The sequence below is a fragment of the Manis javanica genome, chromosome 7 (genome assembly GCF_040802235.1).
Source record: "Manis javanica isolate MJ-LG chromosome 7, MJ_LKY, whole genome shotgun sequence".
Taxonomy (NCBI): domain Eukaryota; kingdom Metazoa; phylum Chordata; class Mammalia; order Pholidota; family Manidae; genus Manis; species Manis javanica.
This window is the reverse complement of record NC_133162.1, coordinates 44,885,752-44,902,111: the sequence shown is the minus strand read 5'-3', so window position 1 is coordinate 44,902,111 and position 16,360 is coordinate 44,885,752. Positions and strand designations below refer to the sequence as shown.

The 16,360-nt window shown below is 47.3% G+C and overlaps 2 protein-coding genes across 6 annotated transcripts in view; one reads left to right on the top strand and one right to left on the bottom strand.

Moving 5' to 3' along the window:
• Positions 1-9,752, top strand: part of SGPL1 (sphingosine-1-phosphate lyase 1) — a 68,903-nt gene extending 59,151 nt beyond the window's left edge. For both annotated transcript variants that reach the window (XM_073240896.1, XM_036998826.2), the window contains exons 10-15: positions 766-864; positions 1,548-1,697; positions 3,011-3,249; positions 4,358-4,504; positions 5,519-5,639; positions 6,172-9,752. In XM_073240896.1, coding sequence (XP_073096997.1) covers positions 766-864; positions 1,548-1,697; positions 3,011-3,249; positions 4,358-4,504; positions 5,519-5,639; positions 6,172-6,312 — 897 coding nt within the window. In that variant the 3' untranslated portion in view covers positions 6,313-9,752. The remainder of the gene's footprint in view (positions 1-765; positions 865-1,547; positions 1,698-3,010; positions 3,250-4,357; positions 4,505-5,518; positions 5,640-6,171) is intronic.
• A 1,448-nt stretch (positions 9,753-11,200) lies between these two features.
• Positions 11,201-15,919, bottom strand: PCBD1 (pterin-4 alpha-carbinolamine dehydratase 1). 4 transcript variants are annotated; one of them, XM_017661747.3, is made up of 5 exons: positions 15,720-15,830; positions 15,025-15,150; positions 12,932-13,063; positions 12,327-12,407; positions 11,201-11,545 (listed from the first exon to the last, which is right to left on the bottom strand). In XM_017661747.3, the coding sequence occupies exons 1-5, from the start codon at positions 15,720-15,722 to the stop codon at positions 11,447-11,449; spliced, it is 441 nt and encodes a 146-aa protein (XP_017517236.3). In that variant the 5' UTR covers positions 15,723-15,830; the 3' UTR covers positions 11,201-11,446. The 4 variants fall into 4 exon arrangements, with proteins under 4 accessions (XP_017517236.3, XP_073096998.1, XP_017517237.2 ...); XM_073240897.1 differs by lacking the exon at positions 15,720-15,830 and adding an exon at positions 15,331-15,619; XM_017661748.3 differs by lacking the exon at positions 15,025-15,150 and having other exon boundaries at positions 15,720-15,873.
• Positions 15,920-16,360: the final 441 nt, after the last annotated feature.

Below are 16,360 nucleotides of genomic sequence, written 5' to 3'. Positions count from 1 at the left end.
ACATGGCCATACATTAGATCTCCAGAATTTAGTTGTCTTGCTTAACTGAAGCTTGGTACCCCTTGACTAACATTTCCCCATTTCCCTCATTTTCCAGTCCCTGACAGCCACTGTTCTACTCTTTGCTTCTATGAATTTGACTGTTTAAAGACTCCACATATAAGTGAGATCAAGCAGTATTTGTCTTTCTGTTCTGGCTTATTTAATTCAGCATAATGCCATCGAGGTTCATCCATGTTGCCACAAATGGCAGAATTTCTTTTTTAAGGCTGAATAATGCTCCTTTGGTAATTTCTTTTATGTCCTGTGTAGAAGAGCTCTCTAGTTTTCACAGCGCTGTTGACGTCACATTTGAGCCTTAAGACGGCCCAGGGAGGCCACACAAGCTGTTCATACTGTTGCAGTTCACAGATGAGGAAACAGACTGGGGGAAGTTAAGCAGTTTACTCAAGGTTTTAACTGCTAGTAGGTGGGTCTAGGACTCCCATTTGGCTTTTCGCCTCTTAGCCCAATATTCTTTTTATCCCTACAGTGATGTTGCTGTTTGTTTATTATGCTCTCAGACTCTTTCCCTAAATGTACCCATCTGGCCAAATTTGTACTCTGCCACCGTGCTGGGGAGGCAGTTTTCTCAGGTTGGAGCGGTGAAGGAGGGGCACCAGTGAAACTAAAATTCTCAGTTAGTTGCCTAGATTGTTCTTGGCAGCAAAAGAAAAGAGTAATTGTGACACAGCTCCTCGTTTCCTTTGAACTTTAAACCCCTAGGCAATGAGAAGAGCCATCTCCAGGAACACTGCCATGCTTGTCTGTTCTACCCCACAGTTTCCTCATGGTGTGATAGATCCCGTCCCTGAAGTGGCCAAGGTATGTGAGAGAAATGGGCTACTAGGCAGTCGAATTTAGATTTTAAAATAGTATCTGCTCATGCAGTACTTGGCAAGAAAAACACTTCTCAGTTTAGATTTGAGCTCAGCAGTGCTGATCAGCTCTCATCTACCCTACGTAAGCCCCGTGGCTCTGTTTGGAGCCTCTGAAAGATGCTAGCTTCTGCTACAGGGGCTGGGTAATAGGAGGAAAAAGGATTTGTTTAAATTGAATATTCTGAAAGAGTAGGGACGTTTCAGTTCAGATCAGGAGATAATCTGCATTTAGGGGCATGCATACTGGAGGGTGGTTTTCAGTGTGCTGCCCGTAGCACCCCCTTCATCCTTCCCCACCCTGCAGTCCTACTGCAGGGCCTTTTCACCCCCTACAGAGGCAGCCTGAGTCAGACTGTACTCATTTCCTGATTGATTCTACACTGAGTTTGAGCCCTGAATCTTTGAATATAAAATAGATAGCACATTCCAGATGAATTATTTTAAAGGCTAAATACATTAGAAAGATGAGTTTTTTAGGAATGTCAAAAATAGCTAGTTTTTTAAAACATCAAAGACATGTACATTATGTCCTCATGGTTATAGCCTACCTTTCCACCCATGTTTTGCAAATTTTTGTTACAGGGTTATAAATAAAATTCTCTTATGGTCTTTGTTTTTGGAAACTAGCTGGCTGTCAAATATAAAGTGCCTCTGCATGTAGATGCTTGTCTGGGGGGCTTCCTCATCACCTTCATGGAGAAAGCAGGATACCCACTGGAGCAGCCATTTGATTTCCGGGTGAAGGGTGTGACCAGCATTTCAGCAGATACCCATAAGGTGAGCCAGGGAAGAGAACAAATGGTAATCAGAGTAGACAGTTGATTATTTTGACTGTTTTCAACAAAATAAATTGACTAAGGCATTGGCTTTCCCCACAAATATAAAATTGAATCTGGTTCACCAGAGCAGCTGATTGAGGTGACAGGGTATGGTGATAGAAGTGACAAGCAGTAATGAAAAGGAACCTTTATCTTTGTGTTCTATGGCTAAGAGAATTTCTGAAGCCACTGACTGTATAACTTGAACATGTAGTCTAGTGGCCTTTACAAAAAAGTTCCCTGAAGGCTTGAGATTGTTTGGGGTTGAGGGTGAAGGTGAGGTTGATATTGGGATTCCTAAGAGGATGTAGCAGCTCTCATGCTACTGGGGCTCCTGCAATTAAATGACAGGAGTATGTTGATGGAATAATGCTTTGGAAAAAGGGAAGAACTTACGTGCTCAGTAATGTTTGGCTTGTAATGTTTGAAATGTCTATGCCTGCCATCCATATGGACTAAGACAGAGTCTAGATCAGTTAGGAACTCTTTTATATATCCAGATGTGGAAGGCCTAGCAACCTCAGGAATGTGTGCCTTGCTTTGATTTCACTTTCACAGCTTGTTTTAAACTAACGTGTAATAAAGATCTGTTTTCCAAACTCAAAATGATCAACAAATCTTCAGTCAGGATCTGATTTGATTCACCTTGGGACCCAGACACACACAGCTCCTATGCCCTTTTTCTTTCTATCCTTGTGTGGTTCAGAGAGTGGAATTAGTAAGCTTTAGGGAGAGTTAATTAAGAGAGCACATTTTCTTTATGGAAACCAAGTACAAAGTTTATTTTAAGGCTGGGTCACGTAAGCCTCCAGATTCTGAACACCATGATATTCTTAAAAAGGAAGTGTAACATGGAGCAAAAGACACAGGGAGGGAGTCAGGTTATTATTTTAGTTGCTCCAAGTGACTTGAATTCGATCCTTTTGCTGCTTTCTGGTGGAAATTTATCTTTGCTTCCATACTGTTATACTGCCTTGGAGTAATATTCTAATTAAGGCAAACCACATGCTGGGTGAGAAAGAGGAAAAAAACTCAGTAACTGGATAAGACATTGTTCTTCCTGGGCCCTGGATTCCTCATCCCTAAAACAGAGAATTTATACTCCATCCCTTAAGTTCCTTCTACTCTTTAGCCTTTGAAGTTTGACTTCTTAATGTGAGTGGGGAACAGAGAGAAACATACATGAAGGACAAATTTGCATGATGAGAGTTCAGTGTTACGTCTACCATACAGAACTGCACACTCACCTGTCTGCTTCTTCCCTGCCCCCAGTATGGCTACGCCCCCAAAGGCTCTTCAGTGGTGTTGTACAGTGACAAGAAGTACAGGAGCTATCAGTTCTTCGTTGGTACAGATTGGCAGGGTGGCATCTATGCTTCCCCAACCATCGCGGGCTCCCGGCCTGGTGGCATTAGTGCAGCCTGTTGGGCTGCCTTGATGCACTTCGGTGAGAGCGGCTATGTTGAAGCTACCAAACAGATCATCAAAACTACTCGCATCCTCAAGTCAGAGTATGTGTGGAAGATTGGGATTCTGCCTTGTCTCTTGCTTTGTCTGCTAGTAGGTTCAAGGCATCTGCGTGGCCAAGCACCCCTATCCCAGCCCGATTGCCATCCCCTGAGTGACCAGTGGTTTAGGATGGCAGTTTAGGAGTGTGGGTTGGGAGGATAAGCTTCCTTGCTCTGCTGTGACTTGGAGATTCAGTCAGGGTTTCACCTGTAGGCCATCTTGTCTCCAAGGATGTCTTACCAACTGGCAGCTTTTCAAATGCTGAAGTACAGTTTAATGGTTAAGCCAGTGGTTCTCAAACTTAAACATGCATCCTTATCTCCTGGAGTGCTTGTTAAAATGTAGATTGCAGGGCCCTACTCCTAGACTTCTGATTGAGCAGAATGAGAATGACGGTCTGAGGATTTGCTTTTCTAGGAAGTTACCAGAGGATACTGATACTGCTGGTGTAGGAATCACATGTGGAGAATCACTGGAGTATGAAAAGAATAGCAGATGGGGGCAGAAGGTGTGGGGTAAAGGGGGTATGATGAAATTGGGGTTAAACTAATGTTAGAACTGGGCCACATGCTTTGTCTGACATACCTGTGCACGTATTACCTGCCTGTGTCTCTGTGTGTGTCACTGGGATTGGGGAGGTTTTCTCAGAATCATGAGGGTGAGTGAAAGCAGCCAGTAGGCCTGTCTCATTTGAAAAAGTCTGCATATGGTTCTGATATACCCATCTGTTGAGAACTGCTGTACCATTTCCTACTTGAGGGATCACATATATGACCTTTTAAACTGTAGAGATGGAGGGATTATTTTTCCATAATTTTTTAAAAATACATCTTTATGTCTCAGATGCTCCTTGGAGCATATCATAATTTAGGAGTTGGGCAGACAGGTTAGGAGCCAGTGATTCACTGATGGGGTTTGGGCTTTTGAATATTTGTAATGTTTAGGAACCACTTATCTCAGCCTAGCCACCTTGCTTGAAAAGAGGAGAAAATTAACCCCCCAAATGGTTATATATTGTGTTATGAGGGAGATGTTAGATGGTTAGAGATGATGGCCAGAGGAACATATGTGGCTGAATTTCCTTTCTGTTTACTTTTTGTTTGATTTAAGACTGGAAAATATCAAAGGTATCTTTGTTTTTGGGAATCCACAATTGTCAGTCATTGCTCTGGGCTCCCGTGATTTTGACATCTACCGACTTTTTAACCTGATGACTGCTAAGGGGTGGAGCTTGAACCAATTGCAGTTCCCACCCAGGTAAGCTTGAAGAAGCCTCTTTCCCTTCCTTTGCTCCATGACTTTTGAAAAACTTGAGTAGCAGGGTGACCTGAAGTACAGACTGACTTCTAGAGCCCAGCACTTCAGGGGCAGCTGTAGCATCTATGGGATTTCTGTCTTGCCACCTGGAGTTATTCAATATCAGGAAAAAGACCATTAACTTTAAAGCTGGCAAAATTAGGTGGCAGCATCTTGAGCCCTGTGGTCAGTCCTGAGACCATTTTCCCGCATTCTCTTTCTAGGCTGTAGACTCTGATACATCTTGGGCACAGCCGTCAGATGGCTCTTACACTGACTTTTTAATACTCAGTAATACTTAGCTCAGAGCCTGCCAGAGGGTCTCTAATAATCATTCAGCCCTGCTCCTGTCTTTTTAATATGCTTCTCTAATCTAATCATCCATGATACTTTTGAATAAACTCTCCACACCAGCAGAATAGGCCTCTTCAGTGTCCTCCATGTGCCCTGGCCCTTTCACATATTGGCGCCATTGCCGGTTCCATCCATCCCCATTTTCTCTACTTTTCACAAGCCCTTTGTGCTCACTCTCCCTCTGGGGGTGGGTGAGGGTCAGTGGGGAGTTTCTTCTTTGACCTGAAGTCCTTTGAGACCCCAGCCATTTGGCTTTATTTCCATGAGAGTTTATCATCTAAGATAAAAAGCATCCCATTGTGGGGTCATGTGGTTGAAGGCATAGCAGTTGCCAGTTTTTGAGGGCAGGGGTGGGACAGAAGAGACAGCTGTGTTTATTCTGTCTGGATGGTACTTGATCATGCTGAGGCCATGAAACCCCCATTTCAGCCCATGCTTGACAACCATGTATTTGAGAGCTCTGATTTCCCAGGACTGGGAACAACTTGGATGGCTGCCCCTGGTACAGGTGACGTGAAGAAGCAGCCAGTAAATTCCTGTATTTGAGGCTGCTTTGTTGTAGAACACTTATTTTTTCTTTTTCCAAGGTTCACCTCTCCTTGTCTCTCTCTTCTCCCATAGTATTCATTTCTGCATCACGTTAGTGCACACTCAGAAGCGAGTAGCCATACAGTTCCTAAAGGATGTCCGGGAATCTGTCACTCAAATCATGAAGAATCCTAAAGCCAAGACCACAGGAATGGTAGGAATTCATGGGGTTTTTTCATCCTGAGGAAATTTAGGTGTTGGGGGGGAGTTTTGCAAGAATCAGATGTTCTTGAGTCTGTTCTTGCCTTTGTCCCTTTTTTGCAAACCCCTTTCCTTATTAATTGGAGCTGATGGTTTCTGCCTCATCCATTCCCAAGGTTTTTAAATCTCAAATGAGAGAGAGACTGTATTTAAAGCACCTTGTAAATTTGAAAGTACTATATACAATGGCAGGTGGTGATAATATACATTTGGAAAGAGAATTTTGACACAGGGAAGGCAATAAGCGTGTTTCCTGTGAAGTTTTCTAAGAAAATGCCATAGGATAGTGCCTTTGGGCAGAAAGGCAGACTGGAAAGTCCTGTGGGCAATTTACTGAGCCAGGTGTCTTTCTGACAGAATGGTGCCTGGGGTGGGAGTGGAGTGAGGAGGAGAGGGCACATAGGGGAGGGGGAGATGATAGCCACAGCTTTATTTTTGTCCTCTACCCCTCATCACTAATAATGATTCTTTGACTGGATTTGCAGGGTGCGGTCTACGGCATGGCCCAGACAACTGTTGACAGGAACCTGGTGGCAGAATTGTCCTCAGTCTTCTTGGACAGCCTTTACATCACGGACACTGTAACTCAGAGCAGCCAGATGAATGGTTCTCCAAAACCTCGCTAAGCCCAGACTCTTTCTGGCCCCAAGGGTCTTCTGGCTTTCAGAAGGCTCTCTGGGTGTGGAACAAGCCACGCACAGTTTTATTTAACATGCTGGTCTTGCTCCCTAGAGCACAATGAGACCGACCACGAGACAGCTTGATCCTCAGGATTCCTGTTCCTCTTTTTATCATCCTTTTGTGATTTTTAATATGAAGACCCTGGAGGATTCCATTATGTAATTGTTTTGCCCTTGTTCTTAATGTTGTCTTAGGAATTGTTTTAACGGTTTCCTTCTCTAACCTCTCTACCTTTAACTTCCCTTAATGACTATGTGGTAGCTCTGACCTGTCCTGATGCCTCTGGGAAGCTAGGGTACAGTTTATGAGGTGAAAAGGGTGTTCGTTATCTCCAGCAGATTGGCTGGTCAGGTAGGAAGCATTTGGTTAACATGTTTCCCTAGGTGGGTGGTAGGTGTGCTCTGAGTGGGAGGCTTGTTCAGCCCTCCTCTTTGAGTAGGTTACTTGTCTCAGAGTCACTTTTGTTGCAGCTCATTTTGTTTTACTGGGACAGATTGACCAGGCCATTGTTACTATTATGCAGGATTGGCATGGTCGGCATACCGGCCCAGTCGGCTAAGGCAGGTGTGGAGTAGTCCATCGGTCCTCTTCTGTACTTGCAGTCCCCATTGATACTTGGTTGCCACTATGCCTGGAGATTCTTGTTTGAAATTAGAAATGCTTGCATTTCTTTGTTCTTGCTTTCAGGAATTAGGAAGAGAACATGATTTCCTAGAGAATCTAGAACTCTCTGGTCCTGGTGCTGCCTCTTTGAATTGGCAGTATTCAAAGCACACCTGAACCTTCTCTTGGGCTGGTGGTAATCAGAAATCAGACCCTTTTCTATATTTTTCGAAGTATCAGAGGAAGATGAGCACCTAATTCAAGTACATGTCACCAAAGTTGGTGGTGGTCCTCCCCTGCCCCGCCGCTGCAGGCCATCGTGTAGGAGAACATGTCTGCCTGAAGAACAGCTCAAAGTACCTTTACAGGTTGTGGTGATTACCCATGGTGGGTGCAAAGAGCCTGTGATAGCCTCCAAGGCAAGGAACATTTCTCCCCATTTTGTGTTCTTCCTGCCTCTTCCTCCTTTATTCAGCTCCCAGAGGTACTATGGCAGTTTAGCCTCAGGTGCTGGATGCTTCTCAGCCTTGGCTAGAATGAGGTAAACATTTTGGAAAAGGAAAACATGATGGCAAGTGTCAGTTATGGTCTAGGGCCTGGGATTCCTTCATAAGACTAGTTGCTCAGGGTGGTGCAGGGACCAAACCCTGTGCCCACTTCCTGGCCTCTTCTCTCCTGCAGGGGACCCTTTTGTCTGGGTTGAGCCACTGTCCTGTTCAAATGAAGACATACTGTGTGCCTTTTTCCTCAGCACTGAGCATTAGAGGGCTATTCCTGACCCAAGCCCCAGGGGGAAGGGATCAGTTTTTGAGTTGAGGTTTTTGTTTGGATAGGGGGAGTACTTAGGATAAGTCAGGAGAAACTTTCCTCTGTTCCATTACCCTTCTCAGGGACTCCTGAATATTCAGCCTCTTCAGGCTGGTATCCTTTGGCCTCCCTTACTGGGAATGCTGGCTTGGAGAGCCAAGATGACCAGATGTCCCCCAAGCTCCTTACCATGTTTGTCTGACGTGTTCTTTGGTGCATACTCCTACACAGTAACTCACTAGCTGGCTGTGTCATTGCAGGGCTGGCATGGGCTGTGTGTGCATGTGTGTTAGAGAGAGAGGCTGAGATCCTTTGGATGTGGGAGTCACATTCCCTCCAGTTGCTGAAGTGGTGGGCACCTCCTGCGAGAGGAGCTGTGGGCGGAGCTGTTAGGAATTATCTCTTGGGTCTCCAGTGCATTCTTTATATTGGAGGAAGTCTAGGGGCCCAGAACCACCCAGCAGGCACCGCTCTGGTTTGTCAGCTGCTAAAATGGAGAAGCAGCGTGCTCTACAGAGTGTGCCATTGCTTCCAGTCTCCTGGGACCACCTTCTGTGGTCTGACGACATTGCTGCCTGGAGGTGATGGTGTTTTTCAAAGGGACCTACTGTAGCCACTTTTAATTTATGATTATGAGCTTTACTTTAGTTTGACATAACACTTGTGGGGTTTCCATTCAGTATGTATCTGCACATAGTAACACCTAGTTTGGCAGAGTTGGGTAGAATGTCTTGATGTCAGGTTGCTGGCAAATGTCCCATTGACTTCTGCAAAAACTAAGCTGTCTTACTTCTGCATTTGAAGTAGCATGTGAGTTTTGCCAGCTTTTACTCTTAGCAAGTTTTATACTTGGAAAATGGTACTTGACTCTTTTAAAATCTTTTCTGTCTTTAACCTTTCTATTCCTATCTCAGTGCTTCCTTCCCAACTGCAGCAATAATCTCTTAAAAGGCAATTAAGAAATTAAATGTCCCAGATTACTCACTGTGGATGGTTGCATTCATTTGTTAATTTTTAGGCACCCACAGGAGATCCCAGATTGTGGTGGCATCTTCAACTGGCTCCTGGTAAGAGATCGCCCCCTTGTGGTTAAATGGCTGTGTGACCACTAATACTTAGGGCCACTAGGCAGCTGCAAGAGAGCAGCAGCCGCACTCAGTTATGAGCACTTTCATAGATAGCTCCTGCAGGAGTGGTGGTCATACCTGTCTTAAGTCTTTAGCTCCCCAGGGCCAGGGTGTCCTGCCTTAAGTTTTCTGTCATCTTTATCGTAAATTTCTGCTTATACCTTAATGATGGATTGAGCTATCTGGGGTCTGCTCCAGCCCACTGGGCACTGTGACTCTGCCTAACTGAGCTCTGCATTTGGTTTGGGAGCTTATAGACGCCCTCAGATTGTCTTTGCATATGTAACCACTGGGTGTTTTGCTCCATCATGAATAAGAAGTGAGATGTCTTTCCGCAGGGTTATTCAGGTTCTCAAGGCTGTCTGCCATTCAGGTAAACCCAGCTTTTCATTCTTTCAGCCTATTTGGACTTGGCCAGAATCAGGCTGAGGAATGCCGTCCTTGCTCTGGTTTTCTGCCAAATGACTCGGTTGCCTGAGCACCTACTTGCTTTGGGGTAAACCCTCGAGACAGCGGGGCCAGGATATGTTTGGTTAGGAGGCCTGGCCCATCCAAGAAATGGCTGCGTGCTTATACCTGCTCCTTACAGCTGTGGGCCCCCTTGCCTTCTCTGCTGGTTCTTGGTAGTAACTAGCCACTCTTAGCTGGACCCAGTAGTGACAGATGTAATGATGGCTAGCCACCAGCTATAGCCTGGGTAAGCAGTCAGCTGTCGAGTGCCTTTAACTGAGTTGGATCTTTACTGCCTTACTCCTTGTGCTGCTTTGTCATAATCTCTCCTTAACAGCCTCCCCTGTAGTTTCAATCATTTGCATGAATTTTAGAATAAACATAATTATTTATGAAAAGTATTGTGTCTTTGTCCCACATGAAGGTGCTTCATGCAGCTGTAGTGCCCTCTAGGTTGGCGTTTCCAGCCCTTGATCCATGAGTGTAAGCAGAGCCAGGAAGCTGGTGTAATACATAATCCATACCTCCATGTCTGGTGGCTTCTGTCCCCTAATCCGCAGTCACCAGGTCATAATGCACTTAGAAAAACTTGGAGCAGATGGCAGACCAGTCTGAACCTTGTTGGTTTTGATATTAAGCTTTGCTGAGAACTTGCTGTTAACATAGGTATTGATAATCCTTCCTGGCATAAATATATATAGGCTGGGAAGGGGCCCCATCAGTCCCTCTTAACCAACCATATGCTTATTTCTCAACCACCAGCCTTTGCCTTTGCTTTCTGGCCCTTGTTGCAGGACCAGCTCATCCAGAATTGTGACTTTGCTAGATGCCTGCTCCAAGTGACCCTGGCCTTTGCAAGTCAGCTTAGTACCCAGGCAGCTTCAGGTTGGAGGGTCATAGGTGAGACCTCAATAGGAGATGGACTTCCTAGACTTCTGCATAATAACATATGTGAAATGATACTCCTGTGGCAAGCACACTGTGAGAGGGTAAGACAGCTCTTGATGCCCCCTTCTCCCAGTCATGGTGCATCGGGGGAATGTTCTGTCCTAGTGAGTTCCTGAGGTGGGGGACTGATCTGTGTGAATCAGCTTATCATCTGCTTAGATGGTACACAGCCTGTCACCTCCTAAGCTGTGGCTTTTGTCATCTCCCCTACAGAGTAAAGTAGGCAAGCCTTGAGACTTAGTAGCTAAGCTTCTAAGAAACTGCAGAAGCTGTCAGGACTAGAAATCCCCCCATCAGGTGTTGCACACCAGGAAGAAGGTACACTCACCCTGTGCATGTGATGCAGGTGCCTTGCACACGTTTGTCTTTGCTCACCATGCTCGCTCAGCCACTCTGCCTCCAGAATCCTTTTCAGGTCTTGGAGGCGTAACTCAGATGGAGCCTCCATCCACCCTTGTTAATCACTTAGTGTTCCGCCAGCTCATATCTAATCCTTGCATCTACTGTGAACTTAATCCATTCTGCCGAGTAATAGTTAACTGTTACCTGCTAATTCCCCCAGATGATCGTGAACTCGAAGGCAGGGTAGTTTGGTGCCCTTTTCCCCTGAGTGCCTTGAACGGTGCCTTGCGCTGAGTTAAGTGCTCTAAGTGTCTGCTGACCTCAATGGGGACTGACCTGTGGGAAGAAGATTCTAGAGCCTGAGGCCAAGTGAAATAATAGTTTTATTTGAGTCATAAAAGCACACGTGTTTGTTACGTAGGATGGAGTTGACTTTAGAGCCTAGTTTCTCAGATAAGACTGTCTATCCTAGACACAACTTCCATCACAGTTTCTTGGGAAATTAATTAGAAAGAGAGCAAAACAAAGCCTGCAAAGGAAACATGACTGTTGCTGGGAAGTTGTAAAGAAAGAGTTTATTCGAATTAGTGTACATGTAACAGTGCCCCAAGGGTGGAGAGAGTAGGGTGGGGAAAAAAACAACATGATGTTGGCAGTGGTGCTGGCATTTCCTCTTTCCATAGCAAGGACTCAGCCCCAACGGAGGCAACAATGTCAGTTTTGACTGTAGCAACATTTCAGTCTCCCTTGTTCCCTCTCTGGTTCCCCTTCCCCTGAGGAATCTGAAGCGGAAGGGTAGTGCCTATGTCATGGACACTGCCACTTGTTCAATGAAGCTGGCCAGGTTTATGTCCCGTTCTGAAAGGCCTGCACATTCATGGGTGCTCAGGGTGATGTGGACCTGAAACAAAACCAGAGATTCAGGACCAGCTGATTCCACAGACCTCACCTAAGAGCAGGGGAGTCACTGGCCACTGGGCTCAGCCCCATTAAGAGCTCCAGAATAGCAGCCAGTCACTACATTCCCTGGGGGCTGTCTTTCTGGCAAATCTTCCCACAGTAGTGCACAACTGTCTTCTGTTACATCTCCACAAATAATGTGAGTTCAACTATAAAATAAAAATGAAACACCCAAATACCAAGAGCAACCTAAAAGCTAAAGATGAGACCAAAAACCTACTCTGTCTCCTCCATGCTAACCCTTTACAGGTCATTTCTTAAAACCATCATGTTTTTTGGAGCCCAGCATAGCTCTTGGCACACGGTAGGCACTTGATGATGGAATTCATTCAGCATACAATCTTATCTGTTTGTTGTGCAAGGGTATTAGTTCAGATTTCTTATTTTTCCATTCTTCCTTCCTATCTCCAGAAACGTTTAGCCATTTAGAACTGTTAACAGTGAATACACTCGATTCCCACAGCCTTGCCTCCCTTAGTTTTTGCTTCCTTAATGTCTTGTCAATGTTTACTTTAACCTTGAGTGTTTCAATTTGCATTTCTTTAATTTGTAGTGAGACTGAACTTTTTCCACAGGTATTAATGTTCATTCTCAGAAAGCCCAAAAGGAGGAGTGGACAGTCAGCCTCTGGGTGAGGAGGGCCCACGGGGAAGTCCATGGAAGGGCCCTTCAGAATGACACGGAGTTCTTGGAACTGAACCCCATGAGCACACATCACTCACCTTGTTGTACACGTTAAACCATTCAGGATGGTGGTCCAGTTTCTCAGCCTGCAGGGCCACTCTTGTCATGAAGCCAAAAGCCTGTTTAGTGAAGTGAGACCCGGGTTAGTATTCTGAGAGGACTACTGGACACCTCCTTATGGTAGTGCAAGGTCTATATACAGGAGGGTGGACTAGCTCCTTAAAACAAGGAGACCTCCCTAGCTTGAATCATCCCACCACCATCCTGCCACTGGTTCTGGGGGTGGAGTTCGAAGCGGGCTTTCTGCAGTAGGAAGAGTCTTGTTACCAAATCACTAAGAAGGTGGAAACCAGAGAGGTTTTTAGTCTTGGCCAATCTCTTGATTATCTACTAAGCTGTCTTCAGATGTACATTTGTTTCCAACTTGAACTATCCCCTCTAAGGATTGTTCCTATAAGTTCAGGTACGGAGAGCCCAGGACCTTTCTCCCTACTGTCCACTCTCCAAGGGTGACACTTCCCCAGTAAGCTGGATTAGTGTAGTGCCTGAGAGTCATGGCTAACAGGACGTCAGGGGAGAGAATTTCTGTAGTGTGGCCCCATCAGCCCCAGTCTCAGAAAACTCTTCCACCCTCATGCCGTACCCTATTGAAATCTTTGAAATGAAACTGCTTGAAGATGGCATCTCGGCCTTCCAGCTCATTCCACCCCACAGCCCTCAGGTTTGGCAGCAGCTGGTCCCTTTCTTCTGCGCTCAGCCTGTGTGCTTTGCCAGCCTAGGAGAGGAAAAAAACAAAGTCCCAAGGGCCTTTCTTTTTACAAGACAAAGAGAGGGCCCGAGGTCTGTGGGGTAATTTAGCCAGTCTGCACTGGCTGCTCTGGTGACACAAGGGGAGCTGGTCCAAAACAATTGATGGGGAGGTATCTGCTTTGGAGATGGGACTCTGGCTTCTGCACTGACAGGTTTTTAGATTTCATGTTCCACTCAGACCACAGAAAATCCTGAGGTATAATGCAAGTCACTGGGACTGAGAAACACTCCTCCCCCACCCCTGCACTCAAAGCCTTACAGAGGGCACCCCTGGGAGAACAAACTTGGTCTCTGTTAATGAGGGAGTAAGCAAAATCAAGCCTGGATGCTGTGTGTCACCCATACAGCCTTTTAGGCAAAGAGTACCCCAAGCTGTCTAACCTTCCTTTTTCTATTAAGGACCTTATCTAGCTCACTCCCACACCCTTACCATTACTTGTCATGTGTATTGAAGAGGAAACAGGCCCAGCAGGGAAATGAACATAGGCATCGTTCTCAAAGTGGCTGTGTGCGTCAGCATCCCTGGGGCTGGGCAAAGGAACTAGCACTTAAAGCAGGTTCCAGGTGATGATTAGAAACTAGTTAATGACTGGCATTACCTCCCAGTGGGTACTCCATCATGCTCCCATGTAGCATTTGGCTCCCGGCTGCCAAGCCTAGGTCTCCAATTTCCATCTTTTTTTCTATTCTGACAGCTTGGGAAGCCCAAGCCATAGAGCTCAATCCCAAAAGGGGAGGCAACTGGCAAACCAGTGCCCCATCCTATTTCCCTATTGTGCAAGTGCTCTCAAGGCAGTCCAAACTGGCACACTTCAGGCTATGAGTAGAACTGTCAGAACAGGAGGCAAAGGTCAGTTCCATCCTCTAGGAGGATCCAGGTCTAGGAGCTTAAAAGACCCCAGAATTTAGGGTACTGGAAGCTACCTGAGGACAGAAACTGTGGCGTGCTACATTAAAAGGGAATCAGTGGGGCCTAGGAAGAGAATGTGAGGGGGGTTAATGTAGCTGTTAACGGGACAGTTGCAGACTGGAGTTTTTGCAGGACTTGCTCAAGCCCCACTTCTGCCATTCACCAGCCAGGTGGCCCTGTGGCAGTCATCTCCCTTGGCTTCAAGGGTGAAAGGGAACAAGAACTTCATAGATCAGCAAGAGGAGCCAATGAGACACTTGAGTAAATTCCGCTGTTATTAAGGGAATGTCATCCACCTTTTTAAGGAGCCTTCCTGGGACAGGCCTTACAGGTTTGGGGTGAACTGGGAATGCACTGTGGCACTCTCTCCTTGAAAATGAGTATTCTCTTTGGACTTAATCCAGCTTGGTCTGCCTCCTCTCCTGGGCTCCGGAAGGCTAGAGATGGCAGCAGAGGTCTGCATCATGTACCCAACCCTGTCTGTTCTAGACCTGGCCTTTCTCAATGGCTGATAAGCTATCCGTGTATTCCAAGCAACTGGATGACCAGATGTCAGCCAAGGCATCAGAACTCACTGTTGAATTCTTCAGCTCTGAAAGGAGTGGGTGGGTACTAGTGAGCTCCTAGGAGGCCCTCCTTTCTCTTCAGAGTCTTCCGGAACCCCCAAATTTCACAGCAGGGGCTGAACTGACAAAACCCCCCAGAGATCTGGGCTCAGGGAGGGGGAGGGGCACTGTTTGCTTAGTAAATCACAGGTCAGGCCTGGACTCAGCCTTGGTCTCTGGGCAAGTGTGCAGAGGGGTTACTGATTACCCACGCCCTGCATCTCTGGGGCCTCATTCACCTATCAGCCTCACCACCTCCCCTCCCTTCAAGCTACAGCCTTCAAAATACCCTCCCAGATGTCACCACAATCCCAGCTGCTCTTAATGCTTTAGGGCCAGAAACGGGCTTTTTAATAAAGCCTTTCTTCTGGGGCTAGATGCCCCCTCTCCTCACTGCCCCCACGGGCTCACCTTCATCTCCCTGGATGACTGACAGCTGAGGACGGCCTGAGAACCTCCGGGGGCGGGAGGAAGGGAAAGCTCAGCCTGGAGGAGGGATGGTCCTGAGCAATCACATCCCCACTGCTGGGCACAGGCCTGAAAGGAGGCACCAGGAGCTGGCTCTGAGGCCGAGGGCAGCACAGAGGGCTGAGCCAGAGATCCAAGCGAGAGGGGTAAACAGGCACACAGAGGGAAACCCAATTATGTCTCCAGTCGCCCTCCCGTCAATACAGAACAGAACCATGCCACAAAGGGGGACAGTATCTGCGGGCTCACCAGGCTGTGCTTCCCCCACCTCAGCCCAGGTCCCACGGCCGTGCGCAGGGAGGTCACCAAGCCCCGCCCGCAGCGTTGAGGCGCCGAGGGCCCCCCGACCTAGGAGCTAGGGGCAGGCCTGAATAGGGCCTCGCTGCCACCGGGACTTGCCATCATCCCTCTCCCGGCCTCGGCTTCCCCTGGGGCACCACCCGGGGTGGGAGATGCCGACTCTCCGAGCCCGGCGCCCGGCTGGTTTGTAAGGGGCTCGGTGGGACCCTCTCCGCCGCCCGGCTGAGCAACCGGCCAGGGCGGGAAACCCGGCGCGCCCCGTCCTCTCCTCTGCCCCGCCCGCGCGCCCCTTCCTAACCGGGCTGCCCCGCTTGCGGCGGCGCGCGACCCCCGCTCACCATGTCCGGCGGGGCGCCGACGCGGCCGAGCAGCAGGTGGCGGCTGGGAGGGCGGGCGCGGCGACAGGGCAGCTGTCGGGCGGGGCCGCGCTCGGGCCGCCCCCGGGCGGGGAGTGCGACGGGGAGGGGCGGACCCCGTTAATCATTAACCCCGGCCTCTAGGGACGCGCTCGGCCGTCCTCCCTTCCAGCACCTTCCTCCGTGCCGTTGTCACAGGGATCTCAGGAGTTAAAGTCAGCGGGCTCCAAACGTCTGCATTTCCATCGTGCTCTGCCGTTTAACCAGTTGTGGGACCCTGGGTGCTAGATTACATTTTTCTTTTTAAAAAACACCTTGTTGAGTTACTGACCTACAGTAAACCACGTATTTAAAATGTATAGTTTTGATGCGTTTTTGACATGTGTATGCTTCCGTGTAGCCATCACCATGGTCAAGATCATGAACATATCTATCACCCCTAAAAGTTTCCTCCTCTTTCCTGGACAACCATTGGTTCAATTCCGGTCACTATACATTAGATTGCATTTTCTAGATCTTTTTGTAAATGGAAATCATACAGGATATACTCTGTGTCTGGCTTATCAATCAACATAATTACTTTGAGGTTCATCCATGCATTGCATATATTAATAGTTTCTTCC

Bases quoted from the DNA above. Each gene is read 5' to 3' on its own strand.
- PCBD1 (XM_017661747.3), bottom strand. The intron at 12,408-12,931 runs GTACGGCATGAG...TTCACTAAACAG, and splicing joins ATTTCAAAGATTTCAATAGG to GCTTTTGGCTTCATGACAAG. The intron at 11,546-12,326 runs GTGAGTGATGTG...GTTTTGTTTCAG, and splicing joins GGTTTAACGTGTACAACAAG to GTCCACATCACCCTGAGCAC.